At 36.5% G+C, this 19,078-nt stretch overlaps 1 protein-coding gene across 7 annotated transcripts in view; it reads right to left on the bottom strand.

The window, feature by feature from the left end:
• The window catches only part of Dock3 (dedicator of cytokinesis 3), a 633,495-nt gene that overhangs the window by 499,268 nt on the left and 115,149 nt on the right, over positions 1-19,078 (bottom strand). For all 7 annotated transcript variants that reach the window (XM_004834160.4, XM_087186904.1, XM_087186907.1 and 4 more), the window contains exon 2: positions 18,675-18,758. In XM_004834160.4, coding sequence (XP_004834217.2) covers positions 18,675-18,758 — 84 coding nt within the window. The remainder of the gene's footprint in view (positions 1-18,674; positions 18,759-19,078) is intronic.

The following is a 19,078-nucleotide window of genomic DNA, read 5'->3' as shown; positions in this document are numbered from 1 at the left end:
TTTAAATCCCAAAAGATAACAACTTCCAACCCAGACCTATATATCCTGCAAAACTTTCTTACAAATATCATGGAAAAATAAGATACTGCTATTACCTCAAGAAATCATTGCCACCAAAACAGCACTACAAAAATGTCTCAAGAAAAAAAAACTCAAGGATATCAAGAAAGAGATAATGACGCCAACAAGGCCAAAAAATCTAACAGAATGAATACACAAGGAACTGTAAGCAGTTAAGCAAAAAGGAGGGGGTAAAAAAAGGAAATCAGCAACAGGAAAATAAGGCAATGACAGGAATGAGTTAATACCTTCAGTGATAACTCTCAATATGAAAGGTCTCAACTCCCCAATCAAAACATACAGATTGGCAAAATGGATCAAGAAGCTGCCCATGCCCTATCTACGTCCTGAGTCCCACAGAGCATGCCGAATCAGCCCGCTGCAGACAGGCAGGTCTGTGCACCCACTACCAAGGTCCTGAGTCACGCAGAAGACACTGAATCACCCTGCTGCAGACAGGCAGCCACCTGATTCCACACTACAAAGACGCAGAAGACACCAGACCACCAGATCAAGGTACTGAGTCCCACTGTTCCTGGCCCAGAGGTAGGGGCTTCCGAGCCCTCGTCCCACTGCTCCTGGTCCAGAGGAAGGGGCTACCAGCCAAGCCCAGAGGAAAGAGGGGCTACCGCTGCTCCCAGTCCAGAGGGGCTACCGCCAGAGGGGCTACCGTTGCTCCCAGCCCAGAGGAAAGGGCTTTTGGGCCACCTTCTGCGCTGCTCCTCGTGGCCAGAGGGAGGGGCTTCTGAGACACCATCCCACTGCTCCTGGTCCAGAGGAAGGGGATTCCCAGCCACCATCCCTCCCGCTGCTCCCAGCCCACAGGAAAGGGCTTTTGGGTCACCATCCCTACTGCTGCTCCTCGCTCCTGTCCCACCACACCCAGCTCAGAGGAGGTAATAGTCCATGCAGGCGCTAACAGCCCCCCAGCCCAGTCAAAATGAGAAAACACGTAAATAAGTCTCAAAACCAGACTTCCAGATCACCTACAGCAACCCCAGAGGGAAATGAGATGGAACACTCTGATACTCAACCACCTGGACCCACTGAACTGGCAACAAAAGGGGATCTGGAAAAAATGAAATCAGAAATAATTTCTCAGATAACAGGAGAAATTGTGCCCCTAGTGCAAGACATGATTAATAAATCTAGAGAGGAGCTGAGGAACATGATGGAATCCCAACATAAGAAACAAATGGAATCCATAAAACAGACGCAAGTAGATTTCCAGGACATGAAAAACTCCATTGAAAGTCTACACAGCAGAATGAGCCAATGTGAGGACAGAATATCAGATATAGAAGATAAGATTGCAATTAGTGACCAGGAAAAGAAAAATTGCTTCAAAATTATAAGGGAACATGAGAAATCAATCCAGCAGCTGCTAGATAATGCAAAGAAGAATAACATAAGACTGATTGGAGTCAATGAAGAAACAGGAGAGAGTGCAGATGACATAAAAAATCTCTTCACAGAAATAATGGCAGAAAACATCCCAAGCAGGGGAAAAGAGCTTGACACACAGATAAGTGAGGCATACAGGACTCCAAATAGCCTTGATCCAAAAAAATCTACACATAGGCATATAATTGTTAAGATTCCAGAAACACAACAGAAGAACAAAGTTCTCCAAGCAGTCAGATAAAAGAAACAAATCACATACAAAGGAAAGCCCATCAGAATCACAGCACACTTCTCAACACAAACCATCAAGGCAAGAAGAGCTTGCAGTGACATATTCCAAGCCCTAAAAGAAAACAGCCTCCAACCCAGATTGATGTACCCTGCAAAACTATCTTTCAAAATGGGTGGAGAAATAAGATACTTTCATGACAAAGAGCACCTTAGGAACTTCGTGAATACCAAACTAGCACTCCAAAGAATTTTACACAATATCCTAGGAACAGACATTGAGGATCACAACCCCAGGAAGCAAAGCAGAATGAACCCATCTGGCATGGCAAGAAATTAAATGTAAAGGGGGAGAACCCAACAAAAAGAAAAAGTCATGGCAATGACAAGTCAATGTGTTTCAGTTATAACCATCAACATTAATGGTCTCAACTCACCAATCAAAAGAAATAGACTGGCAGAATGGGTCAAGAAGCAAATTCCAACAATATGCTGCACACAAGAAACACACTTAATTCAAAAGGAAACTCATAGACTGAAAGTTAAAGGGTGGAAAACAATACTCCATGCAACAGGAACCCGAAAAAAGCAGAAGTAGCTATCCTCTTGGCAGATCAAGTAGATTTCAAACCAACTCTGATTAAGAGAGATGAAGAAGGACACTACATCCTTGTAAAGGGAAGAATCCAAGAGGAAGAGATGACAATCATAAATATCTATGCACCAAACACTAGTGCACCCAACTATATAAAACAAACACTAACAGACATGAAAAGTCATATATGCACTAATACAATTGTAGTGGGGGACATCAACACCCCACTGGCACAAGTAGATAGATCAACTGGACAAAAAATAAGTAATGAAATACTAGAACTCAATCGAACTCTTGAACAAATGAACTTAACAGATGTTTACAGAGTCTTCCACCCCACAACATCAGAATGCACATTCTTCTCAGCTGCACATGGGTCATTCTCCAAAATAGACCACATACTCACACATAGAACATGTTTAAGTAGGTGCAAAGGAACTGAAGTTATCCCATGTATATTATCAGACCATAGCGCGATGAAACTGGAGATCCATAGCAAAAGAAACTCAAAAAATTTCATAAACACGTGGAAATTGAACAACACACTTCTGAATAACCAATGGGTCACACAGGAAATTAAAGAAGAAATCAGACAGTTCCTTCAATTAAATGACAATGACAATACAACATATCAGAATCTATGAGACACAATGAAAGCAGTCTTACGAGAGAAATTCATAGCAGTGAATATGCATATTAGGAAAACAGAATGAGCCCAATTAAACAACCTGATGCTGAACCTCAAGCTTCTAGAAAAAGAAGAGCAGGACAACCCCAAAGCTCATACAAGGGAGGAAATTATAAAGATCAGAGGAGAAATCAATGCAATGGCGACTAAGAGAACGATACAAAAAAATCAATGAAGCCAAGAGTTGGTTCTCCGAAAGAATCAACAAAATTGACAAACCTTTAGCCAACCTTATCAGAAAAAGGAAAGAAAAGGCCCAAATCCATGCAATTAGGAATGAAAAGGGTGAAATGACAACACACCCAGCAGAAATCCAGAGGATCATCAATACCTACTTCCAGAACCTATACACCAATAAGATGGACAACACAGAAGAAATGGACAGATTCCTAGATACATAGGAATTACCAAAGTTGAATGAAGAAGACCTAAAAATTCTAAACAACCCAATATCAACCAATGAAATTGAAAATGTAATTAAAAACTTATCAACTAAGAAAAGCCCGGGCCCTGATGGCTTCACTGCTGAATTCTACAAGACATTTAGAGAGGAACTGCTGCCACTACTGTTTAAACTCTTCAATGAAATTGAAAGGGAAGCAATACTCCCCAATTCATTCCTAGAAGCAAGCATCACCTTGATCCCCAAAGCAGAGAAAGACCCAACTGAAAAGGAGGACTATAGGTCAATCTCACTAATGAACATAGATCCAAAAATCCTTAATAAGATACTGGCAAACAGAATGCAGAAGATCATCAAGAAGATCATACACCCTGATCAAGTGGGATTCATCCCAGGGATGCAGGGATGGTTCAAAATATGAAAATCAATCAGTGTAATACACTATATCAATAGAGCCAAGGACAAAAACCCTATGATTATCTCCATAGATGCAGAAAAAGCATTTGACAAAATCCAACATGCATTTATGACAAAAACCCTACAAAAAATTGGAATAGATGGTCTCTACCTCAAACTGATAGAAGCCATCTATGAAAAACCAACAGCCAATATCATACTAAATGGTCAAAAACTGAAATCCTTCACACTCAAATCAGGAACAAGACAAGGATGTCCACTATCACCACTCTTGTTCAATACAGTTCTGGAAACATTACCCACAGCAATTAGACAAGAGAAAGAAATAAAAGGAATAAAGATAGGTAATGAAGAAGTCAAATTGTCATTAGATGCAGATGACATGATACTCTATATAGAAGACCCCAAGAACTCCAACAAAAGTCTTCTAGACTTAATAACCAAATTCAGTCAAGTAGCTGGTTACAAGCTCAACACAAAAATCAATAGCTTTCCTCTACACGAATGACAGACTCACTGAGAGAGAAATAGGGCAAAGAATTCCTTTCACAATACCATCCACAAAACTGAAAGACCTAGGAATCATCCTAACGAAAGAAATCAAAGACCTCTTCTCTGAAAACTATGGCACTCTGAAAAGAGAGATTGAAGATGATATCAGAAAATGGACAGACATCCCCTGCTCCTGGGTAGGAAGGATTAATACAGTGAAAATGGCCATACTTCCAAAACTGCTATATAGATTTAATGCAATTCCAATTGAGATCCCAGAAGCATACTTCATAGACCTCAAGAAAACAATCCAAAAATTCATTTGGTGCAAGAAGAGACCCAGAATAGCAAAAGCAATTCTAGGTAACAGAGACATGACAGGGGGTATCACAATCCCCAACCTGCAACTATACTACAAAGCTACTGTGATAAAAACAGCATGGTACTGGCAAAGAAACGGACTTGAGGACCAGTGGAACAGATTAGAAGATGCAGAAACAATGCCAGACTCACTCAGCCATCTCATCTTTGACAAAGGAGCCAAACACCCTCACTGGAGGAAAGATAGCCTCTTTAATAAATGGTGCTGGAAAAATTGGGCTTCAACTTGCCAAAGATTAAAACTAGACCTGTATCTCTCACCATGCACTAAACTAAAATCAAAATGGATTAAAGATCTAAATATTCCAATAGAAACTCTGAACCAGTTGGAACAGAGGTTAGGTAGAACCCTTGAAGACATCGGTGTAGGAAAAGATTTTATGAACAAAACCTCAGTTGCCCGTGAACTAGCACAAACAATCAACAAATGGGATCTCTTCTTATTAAAAGGCTTCTGCACAGCAAGAGAAACCACCAGCAGTGTGAAGAGGCAACCCACAATGTGGGAAAAAATCTTCACCTGCTCTTCCTCAGACAAACGTCTACTATCTCCAATCTATAAAGAACTGAAAAAGATCAGACCTCCCAAATTTGAAGACCCAATCCAAAAATGGGCATCTGAAATGAACAGACATTTCTCAGACAGAGAAGTAGAAATAGCAAATAAATACATGAAAAAATGTTCAACATCACTGGTCCTTCGAGAGATGCAAATGAAAATAACGCTGAAATTCCACTTCACTCCAGAAAGAATGGCTGCTATCATGAAATCAACCAATAACAAATGCTGGCGGGGCTGTGGGGAAAGAGGAACCCTGCTCCACTGCTGGTGGGAGTGTAGACTGGTGCAACCACTGTGGAAATCAGTATGCAGATACCTCAAAGAACTAGGACTGGAAGTCCTATTTGACCCCACTATTCCACTGCTCGGGATCTTCCCCAAAGAATTAAAAGAATCATACTACAGTGATATATGTGCACCCATGTTCATAGCAGCACAGTTTGTGATAGCTAAAACTTGGAAACAGCCCAAATGTCCATCAACTGGAGACTGGATAAAGAAAATGTGGTTTTTTTATAAAATGGAGTACTACTCAGCCATAAAAAATGAGAAATTAGAGACATTTCTAGCTAAGTGGATGCACATTGAGGCAATACTCTTAAGTGAAATCAATAGGACACACATGTGTAAATACCGAATAGTTTTGCTGGTGTGAGAAACTGAAAGTGTAAATAAGGACTAAATGTATAATAGGTCATGTGAAATAGGAAGAAAAGTGGCAAAGGGGAAGGAAGTGGGAGGGCTAGGGGAAAGAATAGAAGGGAATGGGATTAATATGAGAAAATAGAAAAATAGGAACAAAATCTTTGTAAATAGGGAGGACTGGAGGGTTTGAAGGGAGGGCTGGGCAAGGGTGAAAAATAAGAACCAAGAGAGACTATGTAAAGGTGCAAATTTCCAATGATGAATGGCATTATATTGTATACCTAAAATGTACCAATTATTAGAACGAATAATCGATAATCCAAAATAGGAAGAAAAGGTCCAAAGGGGTAGGGGTAGTCGGAGGGGCAGGGGAAAGGAAAGAAGGGAAAGGAAAAAATGCTGAGAAATGGAAAAAATGGAAATAAAGTCTTTGTAAATAGGGAAGGGTGGAGGGCGTGAAGGGAGGGCTAGGAATGGGGAAAAAATAAGAACCAAGATGCATTATGTAAAGGTACAATTCCCAATGAGAAATGTAATTGTGTTGTGTACCTACAATGTACCAATAAAAGAATTTAATACAAGAAAAAAAAAAAAAAGATCTCACAAGATCCAAATCTGCTGGCACCCTGATCTTGGACTTCCCAGCTTCCAGAACTGGAAGCAATATATTTCTATTGTTTATAAAAAAAAAAAAAAAAAGAAGAAAAGAAAATAGGGGTAGTAGTGTTTCAAAGGCTGTCTGAGGATTAGCTAAAATAATGAATGTATAGTATCTACTACTATTGCCTGTAGCATGATAGGTACTGAGAAAATGACAACTATTATAAAATTCTTACTTTTAAACATTAACTTAATTTTTAAGCCATAATAAAAATCTTTCAAAGGCATTTAAAATTGTGTTAAGTACTTAGAATTATATGGACCCTAAGTGCTCTGACTTCAAATTCCATAATTTTTTCAAAAATAATTTCCTAAAGTTAATAAAAATTAAAACTAAAATTTTAGAGCTATAAGAAACCTTTTTTCTGATCAAAAAAATGTAAATTTAATCCATATAATCTCATTAAAACTTAAAATTCTAAAGGCTATTATTAAGTGGCAGGGAATATTTATCCACCAAAGTAGAAACTAATAAAAATGGTTTCTAATATACAGAGTCCACAAAACAATATATACACATTTCAAGGAAAGAAAAATAGTACAATTTTTTCAACAAATAGTGTTACGCTTGTATGAAGGATCCTAGTGAAGGATGTCATATACCACAGAAAACCCACTACACTGCTGGCTCTTAGAGAAGAAATTGAAAATGTATGTACAGTGATCTTAATAACCAACATTACCCAAACAGCAGTTCACTACGCTAATAAATGTCTGGAAGCTGATGACCACCACTTTGAGTGCCTCTTGTAATTGCAGAAGCCAAAGGTAACTTGCATTACTCTCATGATGTCTCAATAAATTAGTACTAAAATATCAATACAAGTTTGTCTTTTCTCAAAGTGTGTATACATTCTTTTGATGGACTCTGTATATAAAACATTGGTAATAATGAAATACCTTCTTTCATTCCTAAATATGAATTAAAAAGTATATATTTATTGCTACTGATTCTTAGTCTGAATATTATAGTAAGGCAGGATCATAAAAGGAAAACTAAATTTAAACACATGGAAACATAGCATGTCATCTTGTTAAAATATGCATGAAACAAAATTTTTAAAAGAAAATCAGATTTCCACATGACTAAACCGTGGCTGACCTTGTCTATTCACTAACAAATTCACCTTGAAAAACAGGAAGACTGAATTCATTATTTCTTTTCTCCCTCTGGAAACATAATTAACTATATAGCAATATTTGGATTCATTCTGCTCACAGAAAAACTTTAAAAACTAATCAATGTTTATAATCCATGTTTGGATAAAAGATTATATTGTTCAGTACCATTTTAAGAGAAACATAATTAAAAATGTGTGAAACTGTATCTATAACTCAGGAAAAAATAGATTTATATTCTCCAGCTTGATAGTGGAGTCTAATGCAGCAACAGCAAAACACACACATGCTCAAGCAGAATGGAGCTTCCAATAAATGGAGCTGACTTCCTCTTTCTTCTCCTTTTGTTCCAAGCAGCTTCTTCGGCCTTCCAAGTCATACTAGCAACTTTCCAGGGAGCTTTCAGGCCTTCAATCTCAAGACTGATGTTAATCCCTCTTCTTCAGCTTCCAGTTTCTTGGGCTGAGCAGCTTACTCCAACTCTCCACTGTGGGCTATCAGCCACTGTGGACTACACTACCTCTAATCCCGTAAACTGACCTAAGAAATCCTCTCACATAATCTCATATATGTATGTATGAGTACATTTTATATCTACACAGCTGTATCTGTATCTATATATCTACCTACCTAACTATATCCCCTCAATTCTGTTCCTCTAGAGAACCCTACCAATGAGTCTTCATCAATTTTTAGAGTATACATACTCATATGACCATCATGCAGATAAATAAAACTTTAGCAACATCCTACTTCTACCTCCTCCAGCCTTAAAAAAAAACCACTGCTCTAATAAATATTACTATTTGTTAGTTTTACCTGATTCTATATTTTCTGTTATGTGTAACAGCTTGAACTCATATTGGGCTTCTTTTATCAAAAATATGTTGTGACATTCATCTGGATTTTAAATTTTTTTATACCAGAGATCGAACTCAGGACCTTGCGCTTGTGAGATAAGCATGGCACCACTGAGCTAAATCCTCGACCCCACCTGCATTTTCAGTAGCAATAATTCACTCATTTTTAATTATATTTGATCATACAAATAAATCACAATTTATTGACCCATTCTTCTGTTGATGAAAATTTCCTATTTTTCCCAGCTGAAGGCTATTATGTATAAATATACTACTAATATTTTATACAGGTACTTTGTTGTTGGGTTTACACATGCAAGTAGAATTGCTAGATCATAAGATATGTCTATGTTCAGCTATAGTAGATAGTGTCAATGAGTTTCCCAAAGTGGTAATCTCATTTTCTCTCTCATGAGCATATATAGGAATATCAGTTGTTTCACATACCCACTAGCACTGATATTTTCAATTTTCATCATTCTAGTGCTTGTCTGATGGTATCTCACTGTGGTTTAATGTTCATTCCTTGATTACTAAGGATATTTTCCCATATTCATGAGCCACTAGGGAATTCACTATCCAAGCCTTTTGTCAGGTTCAATTACATTTTAATTTTTAATGCTCTGAATACAAGTCTTCTGTCAAATTAACTCACTTCTGTTACTTGCCTTTGGTATCTCCTTAACATCTTTCAAGCAGCATAAGATATCCATTTTAATAAAGTATAATTCATCAATATTTTCATTTATGGTTAGTACTTTCTGGATCCTTACCAAACAATCTGTCTATTCTTCAAAAATAATGTTTTCCAGGGCTTCCTAAAATACTTTACATTTCATATTTATACCACCATCCATCTGAAATTTAGTGTGGGGTACATACTAATCTTATTCATTGCTTTCAGTATTGCCCCAGTACCATTTATTAAATAAGCTATAATTTTTAGTACCAAATGGCCAACCACTGCATACTGTTCAGGATATCATTTCTCCAGTGAATTGCAATAAGACCTTTGAAATCGTTCTAAAACTAAGAACTAATGGACAAAGTAGAAACTAAGCACTTAACCCCTCCCTTTTTAAAGCTAAGATTAGAATCTTTGGGGAAAGAGCATGGTTGCCATAGCAACATGCAGGCTGTAGGTGGTGACAAAACTTATCAGAGGGCATGGGCTCAAGCTGCTCTATAGCAGTAAGCTACAGTATGGCAAAGAAATTTGTGAAGTTATGAGTCACCAGAAGATAGACAATAGGAGTAGCTCTTTAGGATCTGTTGCCAGCCCCTCATTAGTCTCTCTTTGACCCAAACACAACATCTTAATTTACAATATATATTGTTGTCTCTTATGTAAATCCTATAGCTTAGATTAGCTTCTTTTTTAAAAAATTAATTTAAGGTATACAATTTAATGACATTCCTCATTGGAAATTTGCCCCTTTATATAATCTCTCTTGGTTCTTATGTTTTCCCCATTCCCCTGCTCTCCCTTCAACCCCTCCACCTTCCCTATCTACATTTTTTCTTTTTCTCATATTAATTCCATTCCCTTCTTTCCTTTTCGCTCTTCCCTCTTCCCCTTTGCACCTTTTCTTCCTATTTCACATTATCTATTATATCTTCTAGTCCTTATTTACAATTTTAGTTTCTCACACTAGAGAAACTATTTGGTATTTACACGTGTGTCCTATTTATTTCACTTAAGAGTATTGCCTCAATGTGCATCCATTTAGCTATATATGACTCTAGATTCTCATTCTTTATGGCTGAGTAATACTCCATTTTGTTTTGTTTAAAAAGCACATTTTCTTTATCCAGTCTCCCGTTGATGGCCAATTGGGTTGCTTCCTAATTTTAGCTATCATGAATTGTGCTGCTATGAACATGGGTGCACATATATCACTGATATGATTCTTTTAAACCATGCACTAAAGTAAAATTGAAATGGATTAAAGATCTAAATATTAAAACAGAAACGCTAAACTGGCTGGAAAAGAGGTTAGGTAGAACCTTTGAAGACACTTGTGTAGGAAAAGATTTTATGAACAAAACCTCAGTTGCCCATGAACTAGCACCAAGAATCAACAAGTGGGATCTCTTCTTATTAAAAAGCTTCTACACTCCAAGAGAAACCACCAACAGTGTGAAGAGACAATCCACAATGTGGGAAAAAATCTTCACCTGCTCTTCCTCAGACAAAGGTCTACTATCTCCAATCTATAAAGAACTGAAAAAGATCAGACCTCCCAAATTTAAAGACCCAATCCAAAAATGGGCATCTGAAATGAACAGACATTTCTCAAACAAAGAAGTAGAAATAGCAAATGAACATATGAAAAAATGTTCAACATTACTGGCCATTCAAGAGATGCAAATGAAAACAACACTGAGATTCCACCTCACCCCAGAAAGAATGGCTGCTATCATGAAATCAACCAATAACAAATGCTGGCGGGGCTGTGGGGAAAGAGGAACCCTGCTCCACTGCTGGTGGGAGTGTAGACTGGTACAACCACTGTGGAAATCAGTATGGAGATACCTCGAAGAACTAGGATTGGAAGTCCCATTTGACTCAGGTATTCTCCTGCTGGGTATCTTCCCCAAAGAATTAATAGATTAGCTTCTTTAAAGTTGTTTTGATCTGTAGCTCTCTGGATTTTCATATAAATACAATATTAGAATCAGCTGCTCAATTTTTATTCCTTCCCCCCAAAAAATACCCGTTCGATTTTTATTGGGCTTTTAATAAATCTTTAGATCAGTATGAGGGGAACTGACAACTTTATGATAGCGTCTTTTAATTTATACATATGGTAAACCTCTCCATCTATTTAATTTCCCTTTATTCCTATCAACAGTATTTTTGTAGTTTTTAACATTAATGTCTTATGTTTTTCATTAAGATTTCCCATTTGATTTTTTGGTACTACTTAATTAGCAATGTTTCTTTAGTTCATCTTCTATTGTTTTTGTAAGCATACAAAAAACATGTTTTCAAAATTGTAGCCAGTAGAAGGATAAACTTGAGTCATTTGTAGGAATGGATGCACTTTGAAACTAATGTTAAGTGAAGTAATTCAGACACACAAGCTTATATATCACAGTTTCTCTTATATGAAATATATTTATATGTATTTACATGTATATATATTAATGTTTATGTGTATTATATATATGTAAGACAAATAAGAAAAAAGGGGACAAAGAAGTATTGTAATCCAGTGCAGACAATGTTTCTAAAAGTGTACCCTTTAGAAGCACAATTGTCTTAAATGTTTTATATGTTCTTTGGCCTACTAGCCTGGTTTTCAACCTGTATATATATTAATTAACTTCATAAAACCTTATAAATAAATGAATCTGATGCTGGAAAAATAAAAGAGGCTTAAAGGAAGGGGGAAAAATAATTGAAATGTTATGTACGTGAACCAATTCCTTACAGTGAATGTAATCATTATGTACTACAAACATGTACTTAAAAATAAAGAAAATACAAAGATTTAAAAAAACTACAGCCATCAAATCTGCTAAGTTCCCTTATACTTTTTTGTGTGGGTTGTACTGGATGTTTCATATGTACACTCGTGTAATCTACAACTGATGGTTTCAATTTTTCCCTTCTATTCTTTTTCTTACCTAAATGAATACATACAGTAATAGCAAGTATCTTGTCTCACTTTTAGATTTCAGTGGGAAATCTTTCTAAATTTCACAAGTGAATATTGATAATTATTTTACAACTGATGTTTGCTGTAAGTTTTTTAGGAGATATTCATCAGATTAAGAAAACTACCTTCTATTTCTTATACTACTATGAAAGTTTTATCTTACACTTAGGAAAATTTAAAGTAAATGCTACACTAGAGCTCCCTGTCCAGAAAAGTATGCTGCTAAATGTGTATGGTTCATCAATCACAGTAGATTGTACTTACTCCATCATCTTAACAGTAACCCAACTGCATCAGAAATCTACTTCCATATGCATTGTCTCCATTCCCACATCACAAATGACTCCCCATTGCATTATATGAGATGGTGTCTAATTATGAAATAACCAGCCCAAGTTATTTTCAACGGTATCAACTTTGTTTTTGTTAATGTTCTGCTTTTGTCTGATTTTTCTCTGATTATACTTTTCCTATACATCTTAATTTTAGTGCACAACTTTTAAGAAATGATGTATTTCAAGAATGCATTCATTTTATGGAAGAAATACTAAGATACATCACATATAAGAGGACAGAAGTAAAATTCAACCTCACTAAAGCATATTTTTGTCCTTAATTATAACTAAAGACATTTAGCCAAGCTGACAGAAACACAAAAATAAAGTGATTACATGAAGATAAGGAAAGCTAAAAGATTATCTATTTTTAGTATATCAAAAATAATCATTTGACATAGTATATAAAATCATATTCGGACACCAACAATTAATCACTTAATTATTCCTACAAATTAAAGCCAAAAAAAAAAACTCCTCACATGAACAGAGATAAGGAAGGAGTTTAAAATAGCATTAAATAATGATTATAGAGATTCCAGCCAAAAGCATGCCTGACAACATCAGTGTAGATACGCAGGCCCCAGCAAGAATCCGCCCATACATCAGCAGCTTGGGCAGGCAGACCTTAGCAAAAGGCCCAACTGCACAACAGCTGCTTGTGCATACAGACCCCAGCCAGAACCACTTCCAGAAACCAGCAGCTTGGGCTCCCAGGCCCTAGCCAAAGGCCCTCCTGGAATACAGCTGAGCAGATGCCTAGACCACAGACAGAGGCCCTCCCAGATACCATCACTAAGTGTGCACAGGACCCAGCCAGAACTCCACCTGGACAAAACTACAGTGCAGGTATTCAGAAGGCCATCATTCTGAAGCCAGGAATTGGCCCAGTAGTGAGCATCAGAGAGAAGGCCTCTCTAAGGCTTGCTGAGAATTGAAGCCCACTGGGCCAGCAAAGAGTCACCTCCACAAAGGCACAGCAGACAGCACTGGCTGAAATGAGAAGACATGTAAACAAGAATCAGTAACAGACTTCCAGATCACCAAAGGCAAATCAGGGGCAACAAGATGGAACAATCTGATATTCAACCACCTGGGCTCCCTGAACTGGCAATGAAAGATGACCTGGAAAAAATAAAATAAAAAATTATTTCTCAGATAACAACAGAGATTGTGTCCATAGTGAAAGATATGATTAATAACTCTACAGTGACATAGATTTAAAAAATAGAGGAGCTGAGGAACATGATGGAATTTCAGCATAGGAAATAAATGGAATCCATGAAGCAGTCACAAACAGATGTCCAGGAGATGAAAAACCCCAGTGAAAGTTTATGCAGCACAATGAGCCAATGTGAAGACAGAATATCAGATACTGAAGACAGGATTGCAATTAGTAAAAAGGAAAATAAAGATTTCTTAAAAAGAGTAAGGGACTACAAGAAATCAATCCAGCAGCTTTTAAATGATGCAAAGAAGAATAACATAAGACTGATCAGACTCAATGAATAAATAGAAAAGAGTGCAAATGACATTAAAAAAAACTGCTCACAGAAATAATGGGGGGAAACTTTCCAAACAGGACAGAATTTGACATACAGATAAGTGAGGTATGTAGGACTGCAACTAGCCATGATCAAAAAAAAAAAAATCAATACCTAGGATATAATAATCAAGATTTCAGAAACACAACAGAACACCACAAGCAGTTAGAGAAAAGAAACAAATCACGTACAAAGGAAAGCCCATCAGAATCACAGCACACTTCTCAACACAAACCATCAAGGCAAGAAGAGCCTGGAGTGACCTAAAGGAAAACAACCTCCAACCCAGAATGACGTACCCTGAAAAACTGTCTTTCAAAATTGGTGGAGAAATAAGATATTTTCATGACAAAGAACACCTTAGGAACTTCATGAATACCAAACCAGCACTCCAAAAAATTTTAAACAATATCCTAGGAAAAGAAAATGAGGATCATAACCCCACAAAGCCCAGCAGAATGAATCCATCAGGCAAGACAAGAAATTACATGCAAAGGGAGAGAATCCAACAACCGGAAAAGGTCATGACAGAGATAATTCAGTACGTATCAGTTATAACCATCAATGTTAATGGTCTCTATTCACCAATCAAAAGAAATAGACTGGCAGAATGGGTCAAGAAGCAAGATCCAACAATGTGCTGCATACAAGAAACACATTTAATTTAAAAAGAAACTCACAGACTGTAAGTTAAAGGGTGGAAAACAATACTCCATGCAACAGGAATTTGAAAAAAGGCAGGAGTAGCTATACTATTTGTAGATCAAATGGATTTCAAACCAACACTTATTGAGAGACAAGGAAGGACACTACATCCTTGGAAAGGGAACAATCCAAGAGGAAGAGATGGCAATCATAAATATATATGCACCAAATACTAGTGCACCCAATTATATAAAACAAACATCAACAGACATGAAAAAACAAGTAACCATTAATGCAACAGTAGTGGGGAACCTCAATACCCCACTGTCACAAACAGATAGATCAACTAGACAAAAAGAAACAACAAAATACTAGAACTCAACCAAACTCTTGAACAAATGGACTTATCAGATTTTTACAAAGTGTTCTATCTCACAAAATAAGAATACACATTCTTTTCAGCTATACAGGAGTCATTCTCCAAAACAGACCACATACTTGCTCAAAGAACAAGTTTAAGTAGATGCAAAGGAACTAAAGTTATCCCCTGTATATTATCAGATCGCAGTGCAATGAAATTGGAGATCAATAGCAAAAGGCACCACAAAAACTTCATAAACACATAAAAACTGGATAATACACGCCTGAATGACCAATAGGTCACAGGAAAATAAGAAGAAATCAGTTTCTACAATTAAATGACAATGTCAATACAACATATCAGAATCCATGGGACACAATGAAAGCAGTCTTACAAGGGAAATTCATAGCAGTAAGTACTCATATTAGGAAAACAGAACTCAATTAAACAACCTAATGCTGAAGCTCAAGCTTCTAGAAAAAAGAGCAGGACAAACCCAAAGCTCATACAAGGAAGGAAATTATAAAGATCAGAGCAGAAATCAAGGCAACGGAGTATAAGAGAATGATAGAAAAAAAATCAATGAAGTAAAGAGTTGGTTCTTCAAAAGAATAAATGAAATTAACAAACCCTTAGCCAACCTTACCAAAAAGAGGAAACAAAAGGCCCAAATGCAGGCAATTCTGAATGACAAGGGTGAAAATACAACAGACCCTGAAGAAATCCAGAGGATCATCAATACCTACTTTCATAACCTATACAACAATAAAATGGAAAACACAGAAGAAATGGACAGATTTCTAGAGACATATAAAATACCGAAGTTGAATAAAGATATAAAAATTCTAAACAACCCAATATCAATCAACAAAATTGAAAACGTAATTAAAAACTTATCAACATAGAAAAGCCCTGGTCCTAATGGCTTCACTGCTGAATTCTACAAGACATAGAGAAGAACTATTGCCACTACTGTTTAAACTCTTCAATGAAATTGAAGGGGAAGCAATACTCCCAAATTCATTCCTGAAAGCAAGCATCACCTTGATCCCAAAAGCAAAGAAAGACACAACCGAAAAAGAGAACATAGATGCAAAAATCCTCAATAAGATCCCAATAAACAGAATGCAGAAGATCATCAGGAAGATCATACAACCTGACCAAGTGGGATTCATCTCAGGGATGCAGGGATGGTGAAACACACACAGAACAATAAATGTAATACATTATATTAACAGAGCCAAGGACAAAAACCATATGATCATCTTAATAGATGCAGAAAAAGCATTCAATGAAATCCAACACCCACTCATAATAAAAATCTACAGAATATAGGAATAAACAGTCTCTATCTTAACCTGATAAAAGCCATCGGTGAAAAGCCAATGGCCAACATCATACTAAATGGTCAAAAACTGAAATCCTTCACTCTAAAATCAGGAACAAGACAAGGATGTTCACTATCACCACTCCTGTTCAATACAGTTTTGGAAATATTAGCCACAGCAATTAGACGATAGAAAAGGAATAAAGATAGAGAACAAAGAAGTTAAACTGCCATTATTTGCATATGACATGATATAAAACACCCCCAAGAACTCCACCAAAAGTCTTCTACACTTAATAACCAAATCCAGTAGAGTAGCTGTATACAAGGTCAACATACAAAAATCAATACCCTTCCTGTGCACAAACAACAGACTCACTGAGAGAGGACTGGAGAAACAACTCATTTCACAATAGCATCCAAAAAAATAAAATATCAAAAAGAATTTTTAAAAATAAAATATCTAGAAATCAATCTATCAAAAGAAATCAAAGACCTCTACTCTGAAAACAATAGCACTCTGAAGAGAGAGATTAAATCAGAAAATGGAAAGACATCCCTTGCTCTTGGGTAGGAAGAACCAATATAGCAGAAATGGCCATACTTCCAAAACTGCTATATAGATTCAATGCAATCCTAATTGAAATTTCAACAGCATACTTCACAGAACTTGAGAATCAACAATCCAAAAATTTATTTGGAACAAAAAGACACCTAGAATAGTAAAAGCAATACTAGGCAACAAAGACAAGGTAGGAGGTTCCCAACTTGAAACTATACTACTAAGCTTCTGTAATAAAAACACCATGATACTGACAAAGAAACAGTCCTGAGGATCAGTGGAAAAGATCAGAAAATGGTGCTGGAAAAATTGAGTTTCAACTTGCCAAAGATTAAAACTAAACCTGTATCTCTCAGCATGCACTAAACTAAAATCTAAATGGATCAAAGACCTAAGTATTAGAGCAGAAACACTAAACCAGCTGGAAGAGAGGTTAGGTAGAACTCTTGAAAACATTGGTGTAAGGAAAAGATTTTATGAACAAAACCTCAGTCACACGTGAACTAGCACAAACAATCAACAAGTGGGATCTCTTATCAAAAAGTTTCTGCACAGCAAGAGAAACCACCAACAGTGTGAAGAGACGACTCATAATGTGGAAAAAAATTTTATCAGCTATTCCTCAGACAAAGGTCTCCTATCTAGAATATATAACAAACTTTAAAAAATCAGGCCTCCCAAATTTAAAGATCCAATCCAAAAATGGGCATCTGAAATGAACAGACATTTCTCACACAAAGAAGTCAAAATAGCAAATAAACATATGAAAAAATGTTGAACATCACTGGTCATTCGAGAGATGCAAATGAAAACAATGCTGAGATTCTACCTCACCCCAGAAAGAATGACTGCTATCATGAAATCAACCAATAACAAATGCTGGTGGGACTGTGAGGAAAAATGAATACTGCTCCACTGCTGGTGGGAGTGTCGACTGGTGCAACCACTGTGGAAATCAATATGGAGATACCTCAAAGAGCTAGGACTAGTGGTCCCATTTGACCAAGCTATTCCCCTGCTGGGTATCTTCCCAAAAGAATTAAAAGTATCATACCACAGCCATATATATGCACCCATGTTCATAGTGGCACAGTTTGTAATAGTTAAATATGGAAACAGCCCAATTGCCCATTAACTGGAGACTGGATAAAGAAAATGTGGTTTTTTTCATAAAATGGAGTACTCCTCAGACATAAAGAATGAGAAATTAGAAGCATTTATAGCTAAATGGATGCACACTGCGGCCATACTCTTAAGTGAAATAAATAGGACACACGTGTAAATACCGAATAGTTTCTTTGGTGTGAGAAACTGAAAGTGTAAATAAGGATCAAAATGTATAACAGATAATGTGAAATAGGGAGAAAAGGTACAAAGTGGAAAGGGAAGAGGGAGGGGTAGAGGAAAGGAAAGAAGGGAATAGAATTAATATGAGAAAATTAAAAAATGGAAACAAAGTCTTTGTAAACTTGGAGGGGAGGAGTGATTGAAAGGAGGGCAGGGGAATGGGGAAAAAATAAGAACCAAGATATATCTTGCAAAGGTACAAATTCCCAATGATGAACATCATCATATTGTATACCTAAAATGTACTAATAAAGTTAATGAATAAAAAAGTAATGATTATAACTTCAAAGTGATTATTTATAATCAGCACAAAATAAAAACATATTTATTATTATCAGAAGTATTATTTGCATGCTTTATAGGTGCACACTTACCTTCACATTTTTCAAGAATCTGGACCGTTTCTCCTATTTCTAGGACCAATCCTTGAGAAACAGATCCTCGAAAACTGCATATCACTAGAAAAGCAGGGATAAACACATCAATTAGCATTTTTCAATACTGAAAAGTTAGTGTAAAGCACAAAATTTTCTTCAGTATACAAGTACACTCTCTCTTCCTTATTAATGCCTTTTTCTACCACAGAAGTCTCTTTCAACTTAATGTTTTGAAAGGTAGTTCGGGACAATGAAGTACACTGTGGCAAAATTACCATTCCTGAGAAGTGTATGCATGTGTCCACGAATGAAAACCTTTCTGTAAAAAGATATTCTCTGTCCCTCAGCATAACATGTTTCTGTGATCTTTTGCAGCATGTATGTATCTACAACTTAAGAAA

The sequence above is a fragment of the Heterocephalus glaber genome, unplaced genomic scaffold (assembly GCF_053883595.1).
Source record: "Heterocephalus glaber isolate CG9 unplaced genomic scaffold, H.glaber_assembly_v1.0 deba00001504, whole genome shotgun sequence".
NCBI lineage: Eukaryota > Metazoa > Chordata > Mammalia > Rodentia > Bathyergidae > Heterocephalus > Heterocephalus glaber.
This window is presented reverse-complemented; position numbering and strand designations above follow the sequence as displayed.